This window comes from Lampetra fluviatilis, chromosome 3 (genome assembly GCF_964198595.1).
Source record: "Lampetra fluviatilis chromosome 3, kcLamFluv1.1, whole genome shotgun sequence".
Classification (NCBI taxonomy): domain Eukaryota; kingdom Metazoa; phylum Chordata; class Hyperoartia; order Petromyzontiformes; family Petromyzontidae; genus Lampetra; species Lampetra fluviatilis.
In genome coordinates, this window is record NC_136277.1 from 15,063,214 (window position 1) to 15,087,533 (window position 24,320).

The window sequence follows — 24,320 nt, forward strand, 5'->3', positions numbered from 1 at the left end:
AGTAGCAGCATCATTATCACCACAAAGGTGACCGGGCGTGGTGCTGGCCACCCACCTCCCCCCTCCTCGTGTGCCAAAGTGCCGGCCTACACAGGTGCTGCTGCTACTCGCTAACAGCACTTGCCCCTACAGTCTGTTGAGGCTACACGGGGGATCTTTGTCTTTGTCTCCTTCATAGGCGCTGCTGCTACTCGCTAACAGCACTTGCCCCTACAGTCTGTTGAGGCTACACGGGGGATCTTTGTCTTTGTCTCCTTCATAGGCGCTGCTGCTACTCGCTAACAGCACTTGCCCCTACAGTCTGTTGAGGCTACACGGGGGATCTTTGTCTTTGTCTCCTTCATAGGTGCTGCTGCTACTTGCTAACAGCACTTGCCCCGACAGTCTGTTAGAGGCTACACGGGGGATCTTTGTATTTGTCTCTCTCAAAGGCGCTGCTGCTACTCGCTAACAGCACTTGCCCCGACAGTCTGACAAGGCTACACGGGGGATCTTTGTCTTCCTATTATTTTTATTTCACCAGGCAAGGCCCACTGAACTAAATGGCTCTTTCAGAAGCAACCAGGCCACAAAAGTGAGCTCAACAAAGTGGCTCATCACGTGGACATTCATAGCAGCCAAATGCTCTGAACGCACGTCGATTCTAAATGTGGAGGGGAAAACCGGGAGGACCCCAAGAAAAATCCACACGACCACGGGGAGAGTGAGAGAGACGCAAACTCCAAATATACGTCAGGGTCGGGATCGCACCCCACGACCTCCTGTAGACCAGGCGAGGTAGTCAACATCTCCTAGCCACCGTGATGATGATGATGAGAGAGAGACAGGCAAACTCCAAATATACGTCAGGGTCGAGATCGCACCCCACGACCTCCTGTACACCAGGCGAGGTAGTTAACATCTCCTAGCCACCGTGATGATGATGATGAGAGAGACACGCAAACTCCAAATATACAGCAGCAGGCATCGTCAAGGTCGGGATCGAACCCACGACCTCCTGTACACCAGGCGAGGTAGTCAACATCTCCTAGCCACCGTGATGATGATGATGATGAGAGAGAGAGAATCGTGACCTCCTGTAAACCAGGCGAGGTAGCCAACATCTCCTAGCCACCGTGATGATGATGATGATGATAGAGAGAGAGAGAGAGAGTCGTGACCTCCTGTAGACCAGGCGAGGTAGTCAACATCTCCTAGCCACCGTGATGATGATGATGAGAGAAAGAAAGAGTCGTGACCTCCTGTAGACCAGGCGATGTAGTCAACATCTCCTAGCCACCGTGATGATGATGATAGAGAGAGAGTCGTGACCTCCTGTAGACCAGGCGAGGTAGTCAACATCTTCTAGCCACCGTGATGGTGATGATGAGAGAGAGAGAGCCGTGACCTCCTGTAGACCAGGCGAGGTAGCCAACATCTCCTAGCCAGCGTGATGATGATGATGATGATGATAGAGAGAGAGAGAGTCGTGACCTCCTGTAGACCAGGCGAGGTAGCCAACATCTCCTAGCCACCGTGATGATGATAGAGAGAGAGAGTCGTGACCTCCTGTAGACCAGGCGAGGTAGCCAACATCTCCTAGCCAGCGTGATGATGATGATAGAGAGAGAGAGTCGTGACCTCCTGTAGACCAGGCGAGGTAGCCAACATCTCCTAGCCACCGTGATGATGATGATGAGAGAGAGAGAGAGAGTCGTGACCTCCTGAAGACCAGGCGAGGTAGCCAACATCTCCTAGCCACCGTGATGATGATGATGATGATGAGAGAGAGAGAGAGAGTCGTGACCTCCTGCACACCAGGCGAGGTAGCCGACATCTCCTAGCCACCGTGATGATGATGATGATGAGAGAGAGAGAGAGTCGTGACCTCCTGTACACCAGGCGAGGTAGTCAACATCTCCTGGCCACCGTGATGATGATGATGAGAGAGAGAGAGAGAGTCGTGACCTCCTGCACACCAGGCGAGGTAGTCAACATCTCCTAGCCACCGTGATGATGATGATAGAGAGAGAGAGAGAGTCGTGACCTCCTGTAGACCAGGCGAGGTAGTCAACATCTTCTAGCCACCGTGATGGTGATGATGAGAGAGAGAGAGCCGTGACCTCCTGTAGACCAGGCGAGGTAGCCAACATCTCCAAGCCAGCGTGATGATGATGATGATGATGATGAGAGAGAGAGAGTCGTGACCTCCTGTAGACCAGGCGAGGTAGCCAACATCTCCTAGCCACCGTGATGATGATGATGAGAGAGAGAGTCGTGACCTCCTGTAGACCAGGCGAGGTAGCCAACATCTCCTAGCCACCGTGATGATGATGATGATGAGAGAGAGAGAGAGTCGTGACCTCCTGTACACCAGGCGAGGTAGTCAACATCTCCTAGCCACAGTGATGATGATGATGATGAGAGAGAGAGTCGTGACCTCCTGTACACCAGGCGAGGTAGTCGACATCTCCTGGCCACCGTGATGATGATGAGAGAGAGAGTCGTGACCTCCTGCGCACCAGGCGAGGTAGCCGACATCTCCTAGCCACCGTGATGATGATGATGAGAGAGAGAGTCGTGACCTCCTGTACACCAGGCGAGGTAGTCGACATCTCCTGGCCACCATGATGATGATGATGAGAGAGAGAGTCGTGACCTCCTGTACACCAGGCGAGGTAGTCAACATCTCCTGGCCACCGTGATGATGATGATGAGAGAGAGAGAGTCGTGACCTCCTGCACACCAGGCGAGGTAGTCAACATCTCCTAGCCACCGTGATGATGATGATGATGATGAGAGAGAGAGAGTCGTGACCTCCTGCACACCAGGCGAGGTAGCCGACATCTCCTAGCCACCGTGATGATGATGATGAGAGAGAGAGAGTCGTGACCTCCTGCGCACCAGGCGAGGTAGTCAACATCTCCTAGCCAGCGTGATGATGATGATGATGAGAGAGAGAGAGAGTCGTGACCTCCTGTGCACCAGGCGAGGTAGCCAACATCTCCTAGCCACCGTGATGATGATGATGAGAGAGAGAGAGTCGTGACCTCCTGCACACCAGGCGAGGTAGCCAACATCTCCTAGCCACCGTGATGATGATGATGAGAGAGAGAGAGAGAGAGTCGTGACCTCCTGTGCACCAGGCGAGGTAGCCAACATCTCCTGGCCACCGTGATGATGAGAGAGAGAGAGAGTCGTGACCTCCTGCACACCAGGCGAGGTAGCCAACATCTCCTAGCCACCGTGATGATGATGATGAGAGAGAGAGTCGTGACCTCCTGCACACCAGGCGAGGTAGCCAACATCTCCTAGCCACCGTGATGATGATGATGAGAGAGAGAGTCGTGACCTCCTGTAGACCAGGCGAGGTAGCCGACATCTCCTGGCCACCGTGGGCGCCCCTTGAGTGACCGGCGTGCGACTCACTGGGCGGGTGGTGCGACACCTGCTCGGCAACGAACGTCACGCTGCCCGTGGTCGCCCACGGGACCGGCCCGTCCGCCGCCAGCTCCTGCTGGAGGGAGGGGACATCACGCGGTGAGGACGGTGAGTGTGGCGGTGGGGGGAGGTAGTGGTGGGGTGAAGGTAGTGGTGGAAGGAGTAGTGGTGGTGGGGGGGGAGTGTTGGTGGGGGGGGAGTGGTGGGGGGGGGGTAGTAGTGGTGGAGGAGTGGTGGGGGGGGGAGTGGTGGCGGGTGTGGTGGGGGCACTGACGCTGGTCTCTTCCGCTGGGGCTGCCGGCACGGCCGCCACGACCTCGTGCTGCTGCTGCTGCTGGTGCTGCTGCTGCTGCTGGTGCTGGTGGTGGTGGTGGTCGGACACGGTCCAGTGACAGTGAAACGTCTCGCCCAGGATGGGGTTGTACGGCTTCTTGGCGACGGACCCCTTGCGACCGGCGTGGAACGAGGAGAGGTACCAGCGCACGACGCCCACCATGCGCTCGCGCGCGTCCACGCCGCCCGCCACGCTGGGAGACGCGGGGGGGGGGGGGGGGACACACGTGTAGGGTGACATTAGGGGACGTGGGGAGACGCAGGGCGAGTGTGGTGGTGGGTGTGGTGGTGAGTGTGGTGGTGAGCGTGGTGGTGAGCGTGGTGGTGAGTGTGGCGGTGAGTGTGGTGGTGGTGAGTGTGGTGGTGAGTGTGGTGGTGAGCGTGGCGGCGAGTGTGGCGGCGAGTGTGGTGGCGAGTGTGGAGGTGAGTGTGGTGAGTGTGATGAGTGTGGTGAGTGTGGCGGTGAGTGTGGCGGTGAGTGTGGCGGTGAGTGTGGCGGTGAGTGTGGCGGTGAGTGGTGGTGAGTGTGGAGGTGAGTGTGGAGGTGAGTGTCGTGGTGAGTGTGGTGGTGAGTGTGGAGGTGAGTGTGGAGGTGAGTGTCGTGGTGAGTGTGGCGGTGAGTGTGGCGGTGAGTGTGGCGGTGAGTGTGGTGGTGAGTGTGGTGGTGAGTGTGGCGGTGAGTGTGGTGGTGAGTGTGGTGGTGAGTGTGGTGGTGAGTGTGGCGGTGAGTGTGGCGGTGAGTGTGGTGGTGAGTGTGGTGGTGAGTGTGGTGGTGAGTGTGGTGGTGAGTGTGGTGGTGAGTGTGGTGGTGAGTGTGGCGGTGAGTGTGGTGGTGAGTGTGGTGGTGAGTGTGGAGGTGAGTGTGGCGGTGAGTGTGGTGGTAGTGAGTGTGGCGGTGAGTGTCGTGGTGAGTGTGGTGGTGAGTGTGGTGGTGAGTGTGGAGGTGAGTGTGGCGGTGAGTGTGGAGGTGAGTGTGGCGGTGAGTGTGGCGGTGAGTGTGGCGGTGAGTGTGGCGGTGAGTGTGGCGGTGAGTGTGGTGGTGAGTGTGGTGGTGGTGAGTGTCGTGGTGAGTGTGGCAGTGAGTGTGGCGGTGAGTGTGGCGGTGAGTGTGGTGGTGAGTGTGGCGGTGAGTGTGGTGGTGAGTGTGGTGGTGAGTGTGGTGGTGAGTGTGGTGGTGAGTGTGGCGGTGAGTGTGGTGGTGAGTGTGGAGGTGAGTGTGGCGGTGAGTGTGGTGGTAGTGAGTGTGGCGGTGAGTGTCGTGGTGAGTGTGGTGGTGAGTGTGGCGGTGAGTGTCGTGGTGAGTGTGGCGGTGAGTGTGGCGGTGAGTGTGGCGGTGAGTGTGGTGGTGAGTGTGGTGGTGAGTGTGGAGGTGAGTGTCGTGGTGAGTGTCGTGGTGAGTGTGGTGGTGAGTGTGGTGGTGAGTGTGGTGGTGAGTGTGGAGGTGAGTGTCGTGGTGAGTGTGGTGGTGAGTGTGGTGGTGAGTGTGGAGGTGAGTGTCGTGGTGAGTGTGGTGGTGAGTGTGGTGGTGAGTGTGGTGGTGAGTGTGGAGGTGAGTGTGGAGGTGAGTGTGGTGGTGAGTGTGGCGGTGAGTGTGGCGGTGAGTGTGGCGGTGAGTGTGGCGGTGAGTGTGGCGGTGAGTGTGGCGGTGAGTGTGGCGGTGAGTGTGGCGGTGAGTGTGGTGGTGAGTGTGGTGGTGAGTGTGGTGGTGAGTGTGGTGGTGAGTGTCGTGGTGAGTGTGGTGGTGAGTGTGGTGGTGAGTGTGGAGGTGAGTGTCGTGGTGAGTGTGGTGGTGAGTGTGGTGGTGAGTGTGGCGGTGAGTGTGGTGGTGAGTGTGGTGGTGAGTGTGGAAGTGAGTGTGGCGGTGAGTGTGGTGGTAGTGAGTGTGGCGGTGAGTGTCGCGGTGAGTGTGGTGGTGAGTGTGGTGGTGAGTGTGGAGGTGAGTGTGGCGGTGAGTGTGGCGGTGAGTGTGGTGGTGAGTGTGGCGGTGAGTGTGGCGGTGAGTGTGGCGGTGAGTGTGGTGGTGAGTGTGGTGGTGAGTGTCGTGGTGAGTGTGGCGGTGAGTGTGGCGGTGAGTGTGGCGGTGAGTGTGGTGGTGAGTGTGGCGGTGAGTGTGGTGGTGAGTGTGGTGGTGAGTGTGGCGGTGAGTGTGGCGGTGAGTGTGGCGGTGAGTGTGGCGGTGAGTGTGGCGGTGAGTGTGGCGGTGAGTGTGGAGGTGAGTGTGGCGGTGAGTGTGGTGGTGAGTGTGGCGGTGAGTGTGGAGGTGAGTGTGGCGGTGAGTGTGGTGGTGAGTGTGGCGGTGAGTGTGGTGGTGAGTGTGGCGGTGAGTGTGGTGGTGAGTGTGGAGGTGAGTGTGGAGGTGAGTGTGGAGGTGAGTGTGGTGGTGAGTGTGGTGGTGAGTGTGGAGGTGAGTGTGGTGGTGAGTGTGGCGGTGAGTGTGGTGGTGAGTGTGGTGGTGAGTGTGGCGGTGAGTGTGGCGGTGAGTGTGGTGGTGAGTGTGGTGGTGAGTGTCGTGGTGAGCGTGGGAGCTGCTCACCTGACGAAGAGGTCGGGGTGAGCGAAGAAGTCGGCGTACATCTCCAGCAGCGAGCGCCGCTCCAGGATGAAGGTAGGCAGCACCACCTGCTCGCAGGACGGGCCTCTCTGAGTCTCTGTGAGTCTCTGTGAGTCTCAACGAGTCTCTGTGAGTCTCTGTGAGTCTCAACGAGTCTCTGTGAGTCTCTGTGTAACTCTGTGTATCTCTACAGGCCTCTGTGAGTCTCTGTGAGTCTCTGTGAGTCTCTGTGAGTCTCTGTGGGCCTCTGTGAGTCTCAACGAGTCTCTGTGAGTCTCTGAGTCTCAACGAGTCTCTGTGAGTCTCTGTGTAACTCTGTGTATCTCTACAGGGCTCTGTGAGTCTCTGTGCAACTCCACAGGGCTCCATGAGTCTTTCTGAGTCTCTGTGTAACTCCATAGGGCTATCTGAGTCTCTATGAGTCTCTGTGAGTCTCTGTGTAACTCTGTGTATCTCTACAGGGCTCTGTGAGCCTCTATGAGTCTCTATGAGTCTCTATGAGTCTCTATGAGTCTCTATGAGTCTCTGTGTATCTCTACAGGGCTCTGTGAGTCTCTTCTTTGGTGGAAATACGAGTCCCCTCTGGAGGGAGGGAGAGGGTGGGAGGGAAGGGGCAGATGGAGTGGAGGGGGGGGGAGGCTGGGGGGCGAGGGGGAAGGGAGGGCAGGGAGCGGTGGGGGTGGTAGGGGTGGTGGGGGCGTTGGGAGCGGTGGGGGCGGTGGGGGTGGTGGGGGTGGTGGGGGTGGTGGTGGGGGTGGTGGGAGCGGTGGGGGCGGTGGGGGTGGTGGGGGTGGTGGGAGCGGTGGGGGTGGTGGGGGTGGTGGTGGTGGGGGTGGTGGTGATGGGGCGGTGGTGGTGGTGGGGGCGGTGGTGGGGGTGGTGATGGGGGTGGTGGTGGGAGCGGTGGGAGCGGTGGGGGCGGTGGGGGTGCTGGGGGTGGTGGGAGTGGTTGGGGCGGTGGGGGTGGTGATGGGGGTGGTGGGGGTGGTGGGAGCGGTGGGGGTGGTGGTGGTGGGGGTGGTGGTGATGGGGCGGTGGTGGTGGTGGGGGCGGTGGTGGGGGTGGTGATGGGGGTGGTGGTGGGAGCGGTGGGAGCGGTGGGGGCGGTGGGGGTGCTGGGAGTGGTTGGGGCGGTGGGGGTGGTGATGGGGGTGGTGGGGGTGGTGGGAGCGGTGGGGGCGGTGGGGGTGGTGGTGGTGGGGGTGGTGGTGATGGGGCGGTGGTGGTGGGGGTTGTGGTGGTGGGGGCGGTGGTGGTGGTGGTGGGGTCCTCACCTTGGTGAGGTCCATACCCAGCTTGACCTGGGACAGCAGGTGCATGATGACGCTCTTGTGGTCCTCCACCGACTCCCCCTCCTCAGAGTCGTTCTCGTCCTGCGCGTCGTAGCGCTCTGCCCCACGCACGACACGCACGTCACGCACGTGTACACGCGTGTGTACGTACACACGTGCACACGCGTGTACGTACACACGTGCACGTCGCATGTACACTCGTCGCCACGTCGCACGTACACACGTCACCACATACACGCGTGTACGTACACACTTACACGCGACGCACGTGTACACGAGTCGTCACGTCGCGTGTACACGCGTCGCCACGTCGCGTGTACACGCGTCGCCACGTACGCGCGTCGCCACGCGCGCCGCGTGACCGATAATCGCCGCGCGACCGACCGCGGTACCATCGTGTCTCGTTGACAACCCTTTGGTCGCTCCACTGTCGGACGACGGGCGTCCGTGCCAGGAGGCCGGGGGACGCAGGAGCGTCTGGCAATGCTGCAGAAGTACCGAAACCAACGCCGAGCCAGGCCGGAACACATCCGTTCCACTCCTGACGAAAGCGACGACCAGGATGCGCCGCCGTGGATTTATCGAACGGCCAACGATCGACCGCCAAAGATTCCCGCGTCAAACGAGAATTCGTTTCGAGCGCAGGCAGGTAGATGGCAACGGAGGTGAGGAGGAAGCAGAGTCCGACAGGGGACAGAACTGCATTGTGGTACGACCCATTCTCACCGCCCGCTGAGTCCAAGCCCCGGCACCACCCCCCCCCCTACAGTACACATCGTCGATGGTAGAGCCCGAGGCGATGGAGACCAGCGGAGTCCGACAGGGGACAGAACGGCATTGTGGTACGACTCATTCTCACCGCCCGCTGAGTCCAAGCCCCGGCACCCCCCACCCCCCCCGTCGTTGGTAGAGCACGAGGCGATGGAGACCAGCGGAGTCCGACAGGGGACAGAACTGCATTGTGGTACGACTCATTCTCACCGCCCGCTGAGTCCAAGCCCCGGCACCCCCCACCCCCCCCGTCGTTGGTAGAGCCCGAGGCGATGGAGACCAGCGGAGTCCGACAGGGGACAGAACGGCATTGTGGTACGACTCATTCTCACCGCCCGCTGAGTCCAAGCCCCGGCACCCCCCCCCCACCCCCCCGCCCGGTACACACCGTCGTTGGTGCAGCCCGAGGCGATGGAGACCAGCGACTCGGTGGTGGCGGGGTGCTTGAGGCCCGAGGCTCCCAATGACCTGAGTTCCACACCGGGGACCGGAGAGCAGCAGCAGCAGTGGAGGAGACGTCATCGTCATCATCGTCGTCGTCGTCGTCGTCATCATTATCCGTGAGCGAGCGTATCAGCGTGAGTGAGCGAGCGAGTGAGCGAGCGTGTCTGCATGAGTGACAGAGCGAGCGAGTGAGCGAGCGTATCAGCGTGAGTGAGCGGGCGAGCGAAGTGAGCGAGCGTGTCTGCATGAGTGACAGAGCGAGCGAGTGAGCGAGCGTATCAGCGTGAGTGAGCGGGCGAGCGAGTGAGCGAGCGTGTCTGCATGAGTGACAGAGTGAGCGAGTGAGCGAGCGTATCAGCGTGAGTGAGCGAGCGAGTGAGCGAGCGTGTCTGCATGAGTGACAGAGCGAGCGAGTGAGCGAGCGTATCAGCGTGAGTGAGCGGGCGAGCGAGTGAGCGAGCGTGTCTGCATGAGTGACAGAGCGAGCGAGTGAGCGAGCGTATCAGTGTGAGTGAGCGGGCGAGCGAGTGAGCGAGCGTGTCTGCATGAGTGACAGAGCGAGCGAGTGAGCGAGCGTATCAGCGTGAGTGAGCGAGCGAGTGAGCGAGCGTGTCTGCATGAGTGACAGAGCGAGCGAGTGAGCGAGCGTATCAGTGTGAGTGAGCGGGCGAGCGAGTGAGCGAGCGTGTCTGCATGAGTGACAGAGCGAGCGAGTGAGCGAGCGTATCAGCGTGAGTGAGCGAGCGAGTGAGCGAGCGTGTCTGCATGAGTGACAGAGCGAGCGAGTGAGCGAGCGTATCAGCGTGAGTGAGCGGGCGAGCGAGTGAGCGAGCGTGTCTGCATGAGTGACAGAGCGAGCGAGTGAGCGAGCGTATCAGCGTGAGTGAGCGGGCGAGCGAGTGAGCGAGCGTGTCTGCATGAGTGACAGAGCGAGCGAGTGAGCGAGCGTATCAGCGTGAGTGAGCGAGCGAAGTGAGCGAGCGTGTCTGCATGAGTGACAGAGCGAGCGAGTGAGCGAGCGTATCAGCGTGAGTGAGCGGGCGAGCGAGTGAGCGAGCGTGTCTGCATGAGTGACAGAGCGAGCGAGTGAGCGAGCGTATCAGCGTGAGTGAGCGGGCGAGCGAGTGAGCGAGCGTGTCTGCATGAGTGACAGAGCGAGCGAGTGAGCGAGCGTATCAGCGTGAGTGAGCGAGCGAGTGAGCGAGCGTGTCTGCATGAGTGACAGAGCGAGCGAGTGAGCGAGCGTATCAGCGCGAGTGAGCGGGCGAGCGAGTGAGCGAGCGTGTCTGCATGAGTGACAGAGCGAGCGAGTGAGCGAGCGTATCAGCGTGAGTGAGCGGGCGAGCGAGTGAGCGAGCGTGTCTGCATGAGTGACAGAGCGAGCGAGTGAGCGAGCGTATCAGCGCGAGTGAGCGGGCGAGCGAGTGAGCGAGCGTGTCTGCATGAGTGACAGAGCGAGCGAGTGAGCGAGCGTATCAGCGTGAGTGAGCGGGCGAGCGAGTGAGCGAGCGTGTCTGCATGAGTGACAGAGCGAGCGAGTGAGCGAGCGTATCAGTGTGAGTGAGCGGGCGAGCGAGTGAGCGAGCGTGTCTGCATGAGTGACAGAGCGAGCGAGTGAGCGAGCGTATCAGCGTGAGTGAGCGAGCGAGTGAGCGAGCGTGTCTGCATGAGTGACAGAGCGAGCGAGTGAGCGAGCGTATCAGTGTGAGTGAGCGGGCGAGCGAGCGTGTCTGCATGAGTGACAGAGCGAGCGAGTGAGCGAGCGTATCAGCGTGAGTGAGCGGGCGAGCGAGTGAGCGAGCGTGTCTGCATGAGTGACAGAGCGAGCGAGTGAGCGAGCGTATCAGCGTGAGTGAGCGGGCGAGCGAGTGAGCGAGCGTGTCTGCATGAGTGACAGAGCGAGCGAGTGAGCGAGCGTATCAGCGTGAGTGAGCGAGCGAGTGAGCGAGCGTGTCTGCATGAGTGACAGAGCGAGCGAGTGAGCGAGCGTATCAGCGCGAGTGAGCGGGCGAGCGAGTGAGCGAGCATGTCTGCATGAGTGACAGAGCGAGCGAGTGAGCGAGCGTATCAGCGTGAGTGAGCGGGCGAGCGAGTGAGCGAGCGTGTCTGCATGAGTGACAGAGCGAGCGAGTGAGCGAGCGTATCAGCGTGAGTGAGCGGGCGAGCGAGTGAGCGAGCGTGTCTGCATGAGTGACAGAGCGAGTGAGTGAGTGAGTGAGCGAACGACTGAGTGAGCGAGTGAGCGAGCGTATCAGCGTGAGTGACAGAGCGAGTGAGTGAGTGAGCGAACGACTGAGCGAGCGAGTGAGCGAGCAAATGCAACAGAGTGAGTGAGTGAGTGAGCGAGCGAGTAAGCGAGTTAGCGACTGATTGATTCGAGTGAGCGAGCGAGCGAGTGAGTTAGCGAGTGAGTGAACAAACACAACACAGCGAGTGAGTGAGCAAGCGAATTAGCGAGCCAGCGACTGATTGATCGAGTGAGCGAGCGAGTGAGTGAGTTAGCGAGCGAGCGAGCGACTGATTGATCGAGTGAGCGAGCGAGTGAGTTAGCGAGCGAGCGACTGATTGATCGAGTGATCGAGCGAGCGAGCGAGTGAATGAGTGAGCGAAGTGAACAAACGTAACACAGCAAGTGAGTGAGCGAGTGAGTGAGTTAGCGAGCGAGTGAGTTAGCGAGCGAGCGAATGACTGAGCAAGTGAGCGAGCGAATGACTGAACGAGTGAGCGAGTGAGTGAGCGAAGTGAGCGAGCGACTGAGCGAGCGAGAGGGCGACTCACGTGCGCGGGGGCTTGGGCGACGTGCTGTCGTTGGCGTCGCTGTCGTTGGCGTCGTAAAACTCGTCCTCGCTGCTCGAGTAGGAGATGTGTGGGACTCCGGCGACGTCACGTGGCGACGTCAACACGATCGCCGCCTCCTCCTCGAAGTCGTCGTCGTCGTCGTCACCGCCGCCGCCGCTGCTGCCTGCCATGGGGAGACGACGGTGACTCGGTAATGACTCGGTAAACCGTGGTGAGGTGGTGGTGAGGACGTGGTGAGGACGTGGTGAGGTGGTGGTGAGGTGGTGGTGAGGTGGTGGTGAGGACGTGGTGAGGACGTGGTGAGGTGGTGGTGAGGTGGTGGTGAGGTGGTGGTGAGGATGTGGTGAGGACGTGGTGAGGTGGTGGTGAGGTGGTGGTGAGGTGGTGGTGAGGACGTGGTGAGGACGTGGTGAGGTGGTGGTGAGGTGGTGGTGAGGTGGTGGTGAGGACGTGGTGAGGACGTGGTGAGGTGGTGGTGAGGACGTGGTGAGCTGGTAGTGAGGTGGTGGTGAGGTGGTGGTGAGGTGGTGGTGAGGACGTGGTGAGGACGTGGTGAGGTGGTGGTGAGGACGTGGTGAGGACGTGGTGAGCTGGTAGTGAGGTGGTGGTGAGGTGGTGGTGAGGACGTGGTGAGGACGTGGTGAGGTCGTGGTGAGGTGGTGGTGAGGACGTGGTGAGGACGTGGTGAGGTGGTGGTGAGGTGGTGGTGAGGACGTGGTGAGGACGTGGTGAGGTGGTGGTGAGGACGTGGTGAGCTGGTAGTGAGGTGGTGGTGAGGTCGTGGTGAGGTGGTGGTGAGGACGTGGTGAGGACGTGGTGAGGACGTGGTGAGGTGGTGGTGAGGACGTGGTGAGCTGGTAGTGAGGTGGTGGTGAGGACGTGGTGAGCTGGTGGTGAGGTGGTGGTGAGGACGTGGTGAGCTGGTGGTGAGGTGGTGGTGAGGACGTGGTGAGGACGTGGTGAGGTGGTGGTGAGGACGTGGTGAGGACGTGGTGAGGTGGTGGTGAGGACGTGGTGAGCTGGTAGTGAGGTGGTGGTGAGGTGGTGGTGAGGTGGTGGTGAGGTGGTGGTGAGGACGTGGTGAGCTGGTGGTGAGGTGGTGGTGAGGACGTGGTGAGGACGTGGTGAGGTGGTGGTGAGGACGTGGTGAGGTGGTGGTGAGGACGTGGTGAGGACGTGGTGAGGTGGTGGTGAGGACGTGGTGAGCTGGTAGTGAGGTGGTGGTGAGGTGGTGGTGAGGTGGTGGTGAGGTGGTGGTGAGGACATGGTGAGGACGTGGTGAGGTCGTGGTGAGGTGGTGGTGAGGACGTGGTGAGGTGGTGGTGAGGACGTGGTGAGGTCGTGGTGAGGTCGTGGTGAGGTGGTGGTGAGGTGGTGGTGAGGTGGTGGTGAGGACGTGGTGAGGTCGTGGTGAGGTCGTGGTGAGGTGGTGGTGAGGACGTGGTGAGCTGGTAGTGAGGTGGTGGTGAGGACGTGGTGAGGTGGTGGTGAGGTGGTGGTGAGGTCGTGGTGAGGTCGTGGTGAGGTGGTGGTGAGGACGTGGTGAGGTGGTGGTGAGGTGGTGGTGAGGTGGTGGTGAGGACGTGGTGAGGTGGTGGTGAGGACGTGGTGAGCTGGTAGTGAGGTGGTGGTGAGGACGTGGTGAGGTGGTGGTGAGGTGGTGGTGAGGTGGTGGTGAGGTGGTGGTGAGGTGGTGGTGAGGACGTGGTGAGGTGGTGGTGAGGTGGTGGTGAGGTCGTGGTGAGGTGGTGGTGAGGTCGTGGTGAGGTGGTGGTGAGGACGTGGTGAGGTGGTGGTGAGGTCGTGGTGAGCTGGTAGTGAGGTGGTGGTGAGGTGGTGGTGAGGTGGTGGTGAGAACGTGGTGAGGACGTGGTGAGGTCGTGGTGAGGTCGTGGTGAGGTGGTGGTGAGGACGTGGTGAGCTGGTAGTGAGGTGGTGGTGAGGTGGTGGTGAGGTGGTGGTGAGGTGGTGGTGAGGTGGTGGTGAGGTCGTGGTGAGGTGGTGGTGAGGTCGTGGTGAGGTGGTGGTGAGGACGTGGTGAGGTCGTGGTGAGGTCGTGGTGAGGTGGTGGTGAGGACGTGGTGAGGACCTGGTGAGGTCGTGGTGAGGACGTGGTGAGGTGGTGGTGAGGTCGTGGTGAGGTGGTGGTGAGGTGGTGGTGAGGTGGTGGTGAGGTCGCGGTGAGGACCTGGTGAGGTGGTGGTGAGGACCTAGTGAGGACGTGGTGAGGTCGTGGCGAGGAGGTGGTGAGGACATGGTGAGCTCGTGGTGAGGACCTGGTGAGGTGGTGGTGAGGACCTGGTGAGGACGTGGTGAGGTGGTGGTGAGGAGGTGGTGAGGTGGTGGTGAGGACGTGGTGAGGACGTGGTGAGGTGGTGGTGAGGAGGTGGTGAGGTGGTGGTGAGGACGTGGTGAGGACGTGGTGAGGTGGTGGTGAGGAGGTGGTGAGGTGGTGGTGAGGACGTGGTGAGCGCTTGAAAGGAGGCAATCAAACTCGAGTAGCCGGGGGCTGGGAGCACTGCAGAGTAGCGCTAACCACTGCACCACCGCTCCGCACAGCACAAAAACGACAAAGATCCCCCGTGTAGCCTCTAACAGACTGTTGGGGCAAGTGCTGTTAGCGAGCACCTATGAAAGTCGGCGCTGTGGCACACGAGGGGGTGGTTGGGCCAGCACCACGCCCGGCCGCCTTTGTCTCCCCAGTGGCGATGTTCACCACGCACCGCACCAGCTACTCATTTGATGCCGAGTCCACCTAGAGGGGGAGGAGGCCCAGGACCGGTTCGGGAATAATCGCCACCGGCGTTGGCCGACGAGCGGGAGTCGAACTCGCAGCGCTAACCGCTGCACCGCCGCTCCCCGCCGTGGCCGTACCGGAGCCGTCCTCCCCGTTGCCGGAGCCGCCGGCGTGCGGCGGCGGCGGCGGCGGCGGCGACTTGGCGATGCCGAGCGACGGTGCCGCGGGGCAGGACACGTCGAGGGTGGTGGGGCGCGACTCCGCCGACGCCGTCCCTCCGCCCGCCTGCCGCTCGCCGGCGGTGCCGTGGGAACCTGCGGCACACGGCGGTGGGGGGGCAGTGGGGGGCGGTGGGGGGCGGTGGGGGGCAGTGGGGGGCGGTGGGGGGGCGGTGGGGGGGCGGTGGGGGGGCGGTGGGGGGGCGGTGGGGGGGCGGTGGGGGGGCGGTGGGGGGCGGTGGGGGGCGGTGGGGGGCAGTGGGGGGCGGTGGGGGGCAGTGGGGGGCGGTGGGGGGCGGTGGGGGGCAGTGGGGGGCGGTGGGGGGGCGGTGGGGGGGCGGTGGGGGGCGGTGGGGGGGCAGTGGGGGGCGGTGCAGGAGACGGCGTCACCGAGCGGCTGCGCCGACCGCGACGCCGCCGTCGCTCGTTTGCCGCGGAAGGGTTCGGGCCGAGACTCGCGGCTCATGTCTCAACGCCGTCAATTACCGCCGCCACCACCATCGCCACCACCACTCAATCAGCACCACCACCATCTTACCACCACCACCATCGCCTCGTTAACACCATGACCTCGTCAACACCATCGCCTCGTTAACACCATCACCACCACTCAATCAGCACCACCACCATCTCACCACCACCATCGCCTCGTTAACACCATCACCACCACTCAATCAGCACCACCACCATCTTACCACCACCATCACCATCGCCTCGTTAACACCATCACCACCACTCAATCAGCACCACCACCATCTCACCACCACCATCGCCTCGTTAACACCATCACCACCACTCAATCAGCACCACCACCATCTCACCACCACCACCGCCTCGTTAACACCATCACCACCACTCAATCAGCACCACCACCATCTCACCACCACCATCGCCTCGTTAACACCATCACCACCACTCAATCCGCACCACCACCACCATCTCACCACTATCGCCTGTTTAACTCCATCACCACCACTCCAATTAGCGCCGCTCCCCCGATCTACATACAATATTTCAAACGCACGTACATACACACTACAACCATCCAAACAACAACAACAACACCACCACCACCACAACCACCACCGTCTCCCCGCTCGCCGTACCGGCGCGCGTGAGCTCCGGGCGGCCACTTGCCGTCCCGGCGTGCACCACCGCCGCCTCCTCTCCGTCGCCGCCCCTCACCGCCTCCACCGGGTTCAGCGAGCTCTGCGTTGCCACGCAACCACACGGGGGTGAGTCTGTGGGTCTCTGTGTGAGTCTATGGGTCTCTGTGTGAGTCTATGGGTCTCTGTGTGAGTCTATGAGTCTCTGTGTGAGTGTGGGTCTCTGTGTGAGTCTATGGGTCTGTGTGAGTCTATGGGTCTCTGTGTGAGTGTGGGTCTCTGTGTGAGTCTATGGGTCTGTGTGAGTCTGTGGGTCTCTGTGTGAGTCTATGGGTCTCTGTGTGAGTCTATGGGTCTCTGTGTGAGTCTATGAGTCTCTGTGTGAGTGTGGGGGTCTGTGTGAGTCTATGGGTCTCTGTGTGAGTGTGGGTCTGTGTGCGAGTCTGTGGGTCTCTGTGTGAGTCTATGGGTCTCTGTGCGAGTCTATGGGTCTCTGTGCGAGTCTATGGGTCTCTGTGTGAGTGTGGGTCTGTGTGCGAGTCTGTGGGTGTCTGTGCGAGTCTACGGGTCTCTGTGTGAGTCTACGGGTCTCTGTGTGAGTCTACGGGTCTCTGTGTGAGTCTACGGGTCTCCGTGTGAGTGTGGGTCTCTGTGTGTGAGTCTACGGGTCTCTGTGTGTGTGTCTATGGGTCTCTGTGTGTGTGAGTCTATGGGTCTCTGTGTGAGTCTGTGGGTCTCTGTGTGTGTGAGTCTATGGGTCTCTGTGTGTGTGAGTCTGTGGGTCTCTGTGTGTGAGTCTGTGGGTCTCTGTGTGTGAGTCTATGGGTCTCTGTGTGTGAGTCTATGGGTCTCTGTGTGTGAGTCTGTGGGTCTCTGTGTGTGAGTCTATGGGTCTCTGTGTGAGTCTATGGGTCTGTGTGTGAGTCTATGGGTCTGTGTGTGAGTCTATGGGTCTCTGTGTGTGAGTCTATGGGTTTGTGTGTGAGTCTATGGGTCTGTGTGTGAGTCTATGGGTCTCTGTGTGAGTCTATGGGTCTCTGTGTGTGAGTCTACGGGTCTCTGTGTGAGTCTACGGGTCTCTGTGTGAGTCTACGGGTCTCTGTGTGTGAGTCTACGGGTCTCTGTGTTTGTGAGTCTATGGGTCTCTGTGTGAGTCTGTGGGTCTCTGTGTGTGTGAGTCTATGGGTCTCTGTGTGTGTGAGTCTATGGGTCTCTGTGTGTGAGTCTGTGGGTCTCTGTGTGTGAGTCTATGGGTCTCTGTGTGTGAGTCTATGGGTCTGTATGTGAGTCTATGGGTCTGTGTGTGTGCCTATGGGTCTCTGTGTGAGTCTATGGGTCTATGTGTGTGCCTATGGGTCTCTGTGTGAGTCTATGGGTCTATGTGTGTGCCTATGGGTCTCTGTGTGAGTCTATGGGTCTGTGTGTGTGCCTATGGGTCTCTGTGTGAGTCTATGGGTCTATGTGTGTGCCTATGGGTCTCTGTGTGAGTCTACTGGTCTCTGTGTGAGTCTGTGGGTCTCTGTGTGAGATGAGATGAAATAACAATTCTTATTATTGTTAAATTATCCTGGCGGCTGGATCTCACCTTGGCGATCTGCAGCAAGACGATGCAGTGCTTTATGGACTCCACCATGTTCTGTGGGAACAACATCACCGTCATCATCATCGTCATCATCGTCATCGTCGTCGTCATCATCATCATCATTATCATCGGCATCATTGTCGTCGTCATCGTCGTCACCATTATCATCGTCATCACCATCATCGTGGTCACGATCTTCATCATCACCATTATCATCATCACCACCATCACCGTCATCATCATCACCACCATCATCGTCGTCATCACCATCATCATCGTTATCATCACCATCATCATCATCACCATTATCATCATCACCATTATCATCCTAATCACCATCGTCATCCCCAATCGTCATCATCACCGTCACCATCACCGTCACCATCACCATCGTCGTCATCACCATCATCGTCATCACCATTAGTTGCGTTCCAATTGCACGTTTCAATCGTGAACGTGACGCACTTTCACGCGGAGAGAGAGACACACGCCCAACCAACCAACGCACGCCTGCCCCACAGGGTAGCTTTTGTTGACAAAGATGGATTAGATGGGGTTAACTTAATGAAGAGATTCTATTGGTGTGCGAGCGTGTGTTAGTGTGGTGTGGGGAGACTTACCATGGAGATCCCTTTCAGTTCTCCCACCTTCTGTAAAGGACACACACAACACAAAGACACACCGCTAACACGCACCGCTAACACGCACCGCTAACACGCACCGCTAACACACACCGCTAACACACACCGCTAACACACACCGCTAACACACACCGCTAACACACACCGCTAACACGCACCGCTAACACGCACCGCTAACACACCACCGCTAACACGCACCGCTAACACACACCGCTAACACACACCGCTAACACACACAGCTAACACACACCGCTAACACGCACCGCTAACACACACCGCTAACACACCACCGCTAACACACACCGCTAACACGCACCGCTAACACGCACCGCTAACACACACCGCTAACACACACCGCTAACACACACAGCTAACACACACCGCTAACACACACCGCTAACACACACCGCTAACACACACCGCTAACACACACCGCTAACACACACACCGCTAACACACCACCGCTAACACGCACCGCTAACACGCACCGCTAACACGCACCGCTAACACGCACCGCTAACACGCACCGCTAACACGCACCGCTAACACACACCGCTAACACGCACCGCTAACACGCACCGCTAACACGCACCGCTAACACGCACCGCTAACACACACCGCTAACACGCACCGCTAACACGCACCGCTAACACGCACCGCTAACACGCACCGCTAACACACACCGCTAACACACACCGCTAACACGCACCGCTAACACACACCGCTAACACGCACCGCTAACACGCACCGCTAACACGCACCGCTAACACACACCGCTAACACGCACCGCTAACACGCACCGCTAACACGCACCGCTAACACACACCGCTAACACACACCGCTAACACACACCGCTAACACACACCGCTAACACGCACCGCTAACACGCACCGCTAACACACACCGCTAACACGCACCGCTAACACACACCGCTAACACACACCGCTAACACGCACCGCTAACACACACCGCTAACACACACCGCTAACACACACCGCTAACACACACCGCTAACACGCACCGCTAACACACACCGCTAACACACACCGCTAACACACACCGCTAACACGCACCGCTAACACGCACCGCTAACACGCACCGCTAACACACACCGCTAACACACACCGCTAACACGCACCGCTAACACGCACCGCTAACACGCACCGCTAACACGCACCGCTAACACGCACCGCTAACACGCACCGCTAACACACACCGCTAACACACACCGCTAACACACCACCGCTAACACGCACCGCTAACACACACCGCTAACACACACCGCTAACACACACCGCTAACACGCACCGCTAACACACCACCGCTAACACACACCGCTAACACACCACCGCTAACACGCACCGCTAACACACACCGCTAACACACACCGCTAACACACCACCGCTAACACGCACCGCTAACACACACCGCTAACACACACCGCTAACACGCACCGCTAACACGCCACCGCTAACACGCACCGCTAACACGCACCGCTAACACACACCGCTAACACACACCGCTAACACGCCACCGCTAACACGCACCGCTAACACACACCGCTAACACACACCGCTAACACACACCGCTAACACGCCACCGCTAACACGCACCGCTAACACGCACCGCTAACACACACCGCTAACACGCACCGCTAACACACCACCGCAAACACACACCGCTAACACACACCGCTAACACGCACCGCTAACACGCACCGCTAACACACACCGCTAACACACCACCGCTAACACGCACCGCTAACACGCACCGCTAACACACACCGCTAACACACACCGCTAACACACACCGCTAACACACCACCGCTAACACGCACCGCTAACACGCACCGCTAACACGCACCGCTAACACACCACCGCTAACACACACCGCTAACACGCACCGCTAACACACACCGCTAACACACACCGCTAACACACACCGCTAACACGCACCGCTAACACGCACCGCTAACACACCACCGCTAACACACACCGCTAACACACACCGCTAACACACACCGCTAACACGCACCGCTAACACGCACCGCTAACACACCACCGCTAACACACACCGCTAACACACACCGCTAACACACCACCGCTAACACACACCGCTAACACACACCGCTAACACGCACCGCTAACACACCACCGCTAACACACACCGCTAACACACACCGCTAACACACCACCGCTAACACACACCGCTAACACACACCGCTAACACACACCGCTAACACACACCGCTAACACACACCGCTAACACACCACCGCTAACACACCACCGCTAACACACCACCGCTAACACACACCGCTAACACACACCGCTAACACGCACCGCTAACACACACCGCTAACACACCACCGCTAACACGCACCGCTAACACACCACCGCTAACACACACCGCTAACACACCACCGCTAACACACACCGCTAACACACCACCGCTAACACACACCGCTAACACACACCGCTAACACACACCGCTAACACACACCGCTAACACACACCGCTAACACACCACCGCTAACACACACAGCTAACACCACCACCGCTAACACACCACCGCTAACACACCACCGCTAACACACCACCGCTAACACACCACCGCTAACACACACCGCTAACACACACCGCTAACACACCACCGCTAACACACCACCACTAACACACACCGCTAACACACCACCGCTAACACACCACCGCTAACACACCACCGCTAACACACCACCGCTAACACACACCGCTAACACACACCGCTAACACACACACCGCTAACACACACCGCTAACACACCACCACTAACACACACCGCTAACACACCACCACTAACACACACCGCTAACACACCACCGCTAACACACCACCGCTAACACACCACCACTAACACACACCGCTAACACACCACCACTAACACACACCGCTAACACACACACCGCTAACACACCACCGCTAACACACCACCACTAACACACACCGCTAACACACCACCACTAACACACACCGCTAACACACCACCGCTAACACACCACCGCTAACACACCACCGCTAACACACCACCGCTAACACACACCGCTAACACACACCGCTAACACGCACCGCTAACACACCACCGCTAACACACCACCACTAACACACACCGCTAACACACCACCGCTAACACACCACCGCTAACACACCACCGCTAACACACACCGCTAACACACCACCGCTAACACACCACCGCTAACACACCACCACTAACACACCACCGCTAACACACCACCGCTAACACACCACCGCTAACACACCACCACTAACACACACCGCTAACACACACACCGCTAACACACCACCACTAACACACACCGCTAACACACCACCGCTAACACACCACCACTAACACACCACCGCTAACACACCACCGCTAACACACCACCACTAACACACCACCGCTAACACACCACCGCTAACACACCACCGCTAACACACCACCACTAACACACACCGCTAACACACACCGCTAACACGCACCGCTAACACACACCGCTAACACACACCGCTAACACACACCGCTAACACACACCGCTAACACGCACCGCTAACACACACCGCTAACACACACCGCTAACACACCACCGCTAACACGCACCGCTAACACACACCGCTAACACACACCGCTAACACGCACCGCTAACACACACCGCTAACACGCACCGCTAACACACCACCGCTAACACGCACCGCTAACACACACCGCTAACACACACCGCTAACACGCACCGCTAACACACACCGCTAACACACACCGCTAACACGCACCGCTAACACGCACCGCTAACACACACCGCTAACACGCCACCGCTAACACACACCGCTAACACACCACCGCTAACACGCACCGCTAACACGCACCGCTAACACACACCGCTAACACACCACCGCTAACACACACCGCTAACACGCACCGCTAACGCACACCGCTAACACACACCGCTAACACACACCGCTAACACACACCGCTAACACACACCGCTAACACACACCGCTAACACACACCGCTAACACACACCGCTAACACGCACCGCTAACACGCACCGCTAACACGCACCGCTAACACACCACCGCTAACACACACCGCTAACACACACCGCTAACACACACCGCTAACACACACCGCTAACACACACCGCTAACACACACCGCTAACACGCACCGCTAACACGCACCGCTAACACGCACCGCTAACACACCACCGCTAACACACCACCGCTAACACGCACCGCTAACACACACCGCTAACACACACCGCTAACACACACCGCTAACACGCACCGCTAACACGCACCGCTAACACGCACCGCTAACACACCACCGCTAACACGCACCGCTAACACACCACCGCTAACACACACCGCTAACACACACCGCTAACACACACCGCTAACACGCACCGCTAACACGCACCGCTAACACGCACCGCTAACACACCACCGCTAACACACACCGCTAACACACCACCGCTAACACGCACCGCTAACACACACACAGCTAACACACACCGCTAACACGCACCGCTAACACACACCGCTAACACGCACCGCTAACACGCACCGCTAACACACACACAGCTAACACACACCGCTAACACGCACCGCTAACACGCACCGCTAACACGCACCGCTAACACACCACCGCTAACACGCACCGCTAACACGCACCGCTAACACGCACCGCTAACACGCACCGCTAACACGCACCGCTAACACACCACCGCTAACACGCACCGCTAACACACACCGCTAACACGCACCGCTAACACGCACCGCTAACACACACCGCTAACACACCACCGCTAACACACACACAGCTAACACGCACCGCTAACACGCACCGCTAACACACACCGCTAACACACACCGCTAACACACAACCGCTAACACACACCGCTAACACACACACAGCTAACACGCACCGCTAACACGCACCGCTAACACACAATCGCTAACACACACCGCTAACACACACCGCTAACACACAATCGCTAACACACAATCGCTAACACGCAATCGCTAACACGCACCGCTAACACACAATCGCTAACACACACCGCTAACGCACACCGCTAACACACCACCGCTAACACGCACCGCTAACACACACCGCTAACGCACACCGCTAACACACACCGCTAACACACAATCGCTAACACACACCGCTAACGCACACCGCTAACACACACCGCTAACACACACCGCTAACACACCACCGCTAACACACACCGCTAACACGCACCGCTAACACGCACCGCTAACACACACACAGCTAACACGCACCGCTAACACGCACCGCTAACACACACACAGCTAACACGCACCGCTAACACGCACCGCTAACACGCACCGCTAACACATAACCGCTAACACACACCGCTAACACACAATCGCTAACACACAATCGCTAACACGCAATCGCTAACACGCACCGCTAACACACACCGCTAACACACACCGCTAACACACACACAGCTAACACACACCGCTAACACACACCACTAACACACACCGCTAACACACACCGCTAACACACACCGCTAACACACACCGCTAACACACACACAGCTAACACGCACCGCTAACACGCACCGCTAACACACACCGCTAACACGCACCGCTAACACACACCGCTAACACACACCGCTAACACGCACCGCTAACACGCACCGCTAACACACACCGCTAACACACACCGCTAACACACACCGCTAACACACACCGCTAACACGCACCGCTAACACGCACCGCTAACACACACCGCTAACACACACCGCTAACACGCACCGCTAACACACACCGCTAACACACACCGCTAACACGCACCGCTAACACGCACCGCTAACACACACCGCTAACACACACCGCTAACACACACCGCTAACACGCACCGCTAACACGCACCGCTAACACACACCGCTAACACACACCGCTAACACACACACCGCTAACACACACCGCTAACACACACCGCTAACACACACCGCTAACACACACCGCTAACACACACTGCTAACACACAACCGCTAACGCACACCGCTAACACGCACCGCTAACACACACCGCTAACACACACCGCTAACACGCACCGCTAACACACACCGCTAACACGCACCGCTAACACGCACCGCTAACACGCACCGCTAACACGCACCGCTAACACACACCGCTAACGCACACCGCTAACACGCACCGCTAACACGCACCGCTAACACACACCGCTAACACACACCGCTAACACGCACCGCTAACACACACCGCTAACACACACCGCTAACACGCACCGCTAACACACCACCGCTAACACACACCGCTAACACACACCGCTAACACACACCGCTAACACACACCGCTAACACGCACCGCTAACACGCACCGCTAACACACCACC

The 24,320-nt window shown here is 59.1% G+C and overlaps 1 protein-coding gene across 2 annotated transcripts in view; it reads right to left on the reverse strand.

Annotated features, from left to right (window-relative positions):
• The window catches only part of OSBPL9 (oxysterol binding protein like 9), an 80,064-nt gene that overhangs the window by 16,952 nt on the left and 38,792 nt on the right, over positions 1-24,320 (reverse strand). The window contains exons 7-16 of one of the 2 annotated variants that reach the window (XM_078883777.1): positions 17,874-17,903; positions 17,257-17,307; positions 15,672-15,774; positions 14,485-14,661; positions 11,590-11,773; positions 8,756-8,835; positions 7,579-7,694; positions 6,287-6,372; positions 3,695-3,947; positions 3,409-3,493 (exon numbers count right to left, since the gene is read on the reverse strand). In XM_078883777.1, the coding sequence (XP_078739903.1) occupies positions 3,409-3,493; positions 3,695-3,947; positions 6,287-6,372; positions 7,579-7,694; positions 8,756-8,835; positions 11,590-11,773; positions 14,485-14,661; positions 15,672-15,774; positions 17,257-17,307; positions 17,874-17,903 (1,165 nt within the window). Of the gene's footprint in view, positions 1-3,408; positions 3,497-3,694; positions 3,948-6,286; positions 6,373-7,578; positions 7,695-8,755; positions 8,836-11,589; positions 11,774-14,484; positions 14,662-15,671; positions 15,775-17,256; positions 17,308-17,873; positions 17,904-24,320 lie in introns of both variants that reach the window. The other variant, XM_078883770.1, reaches the window with a different exon arrangement.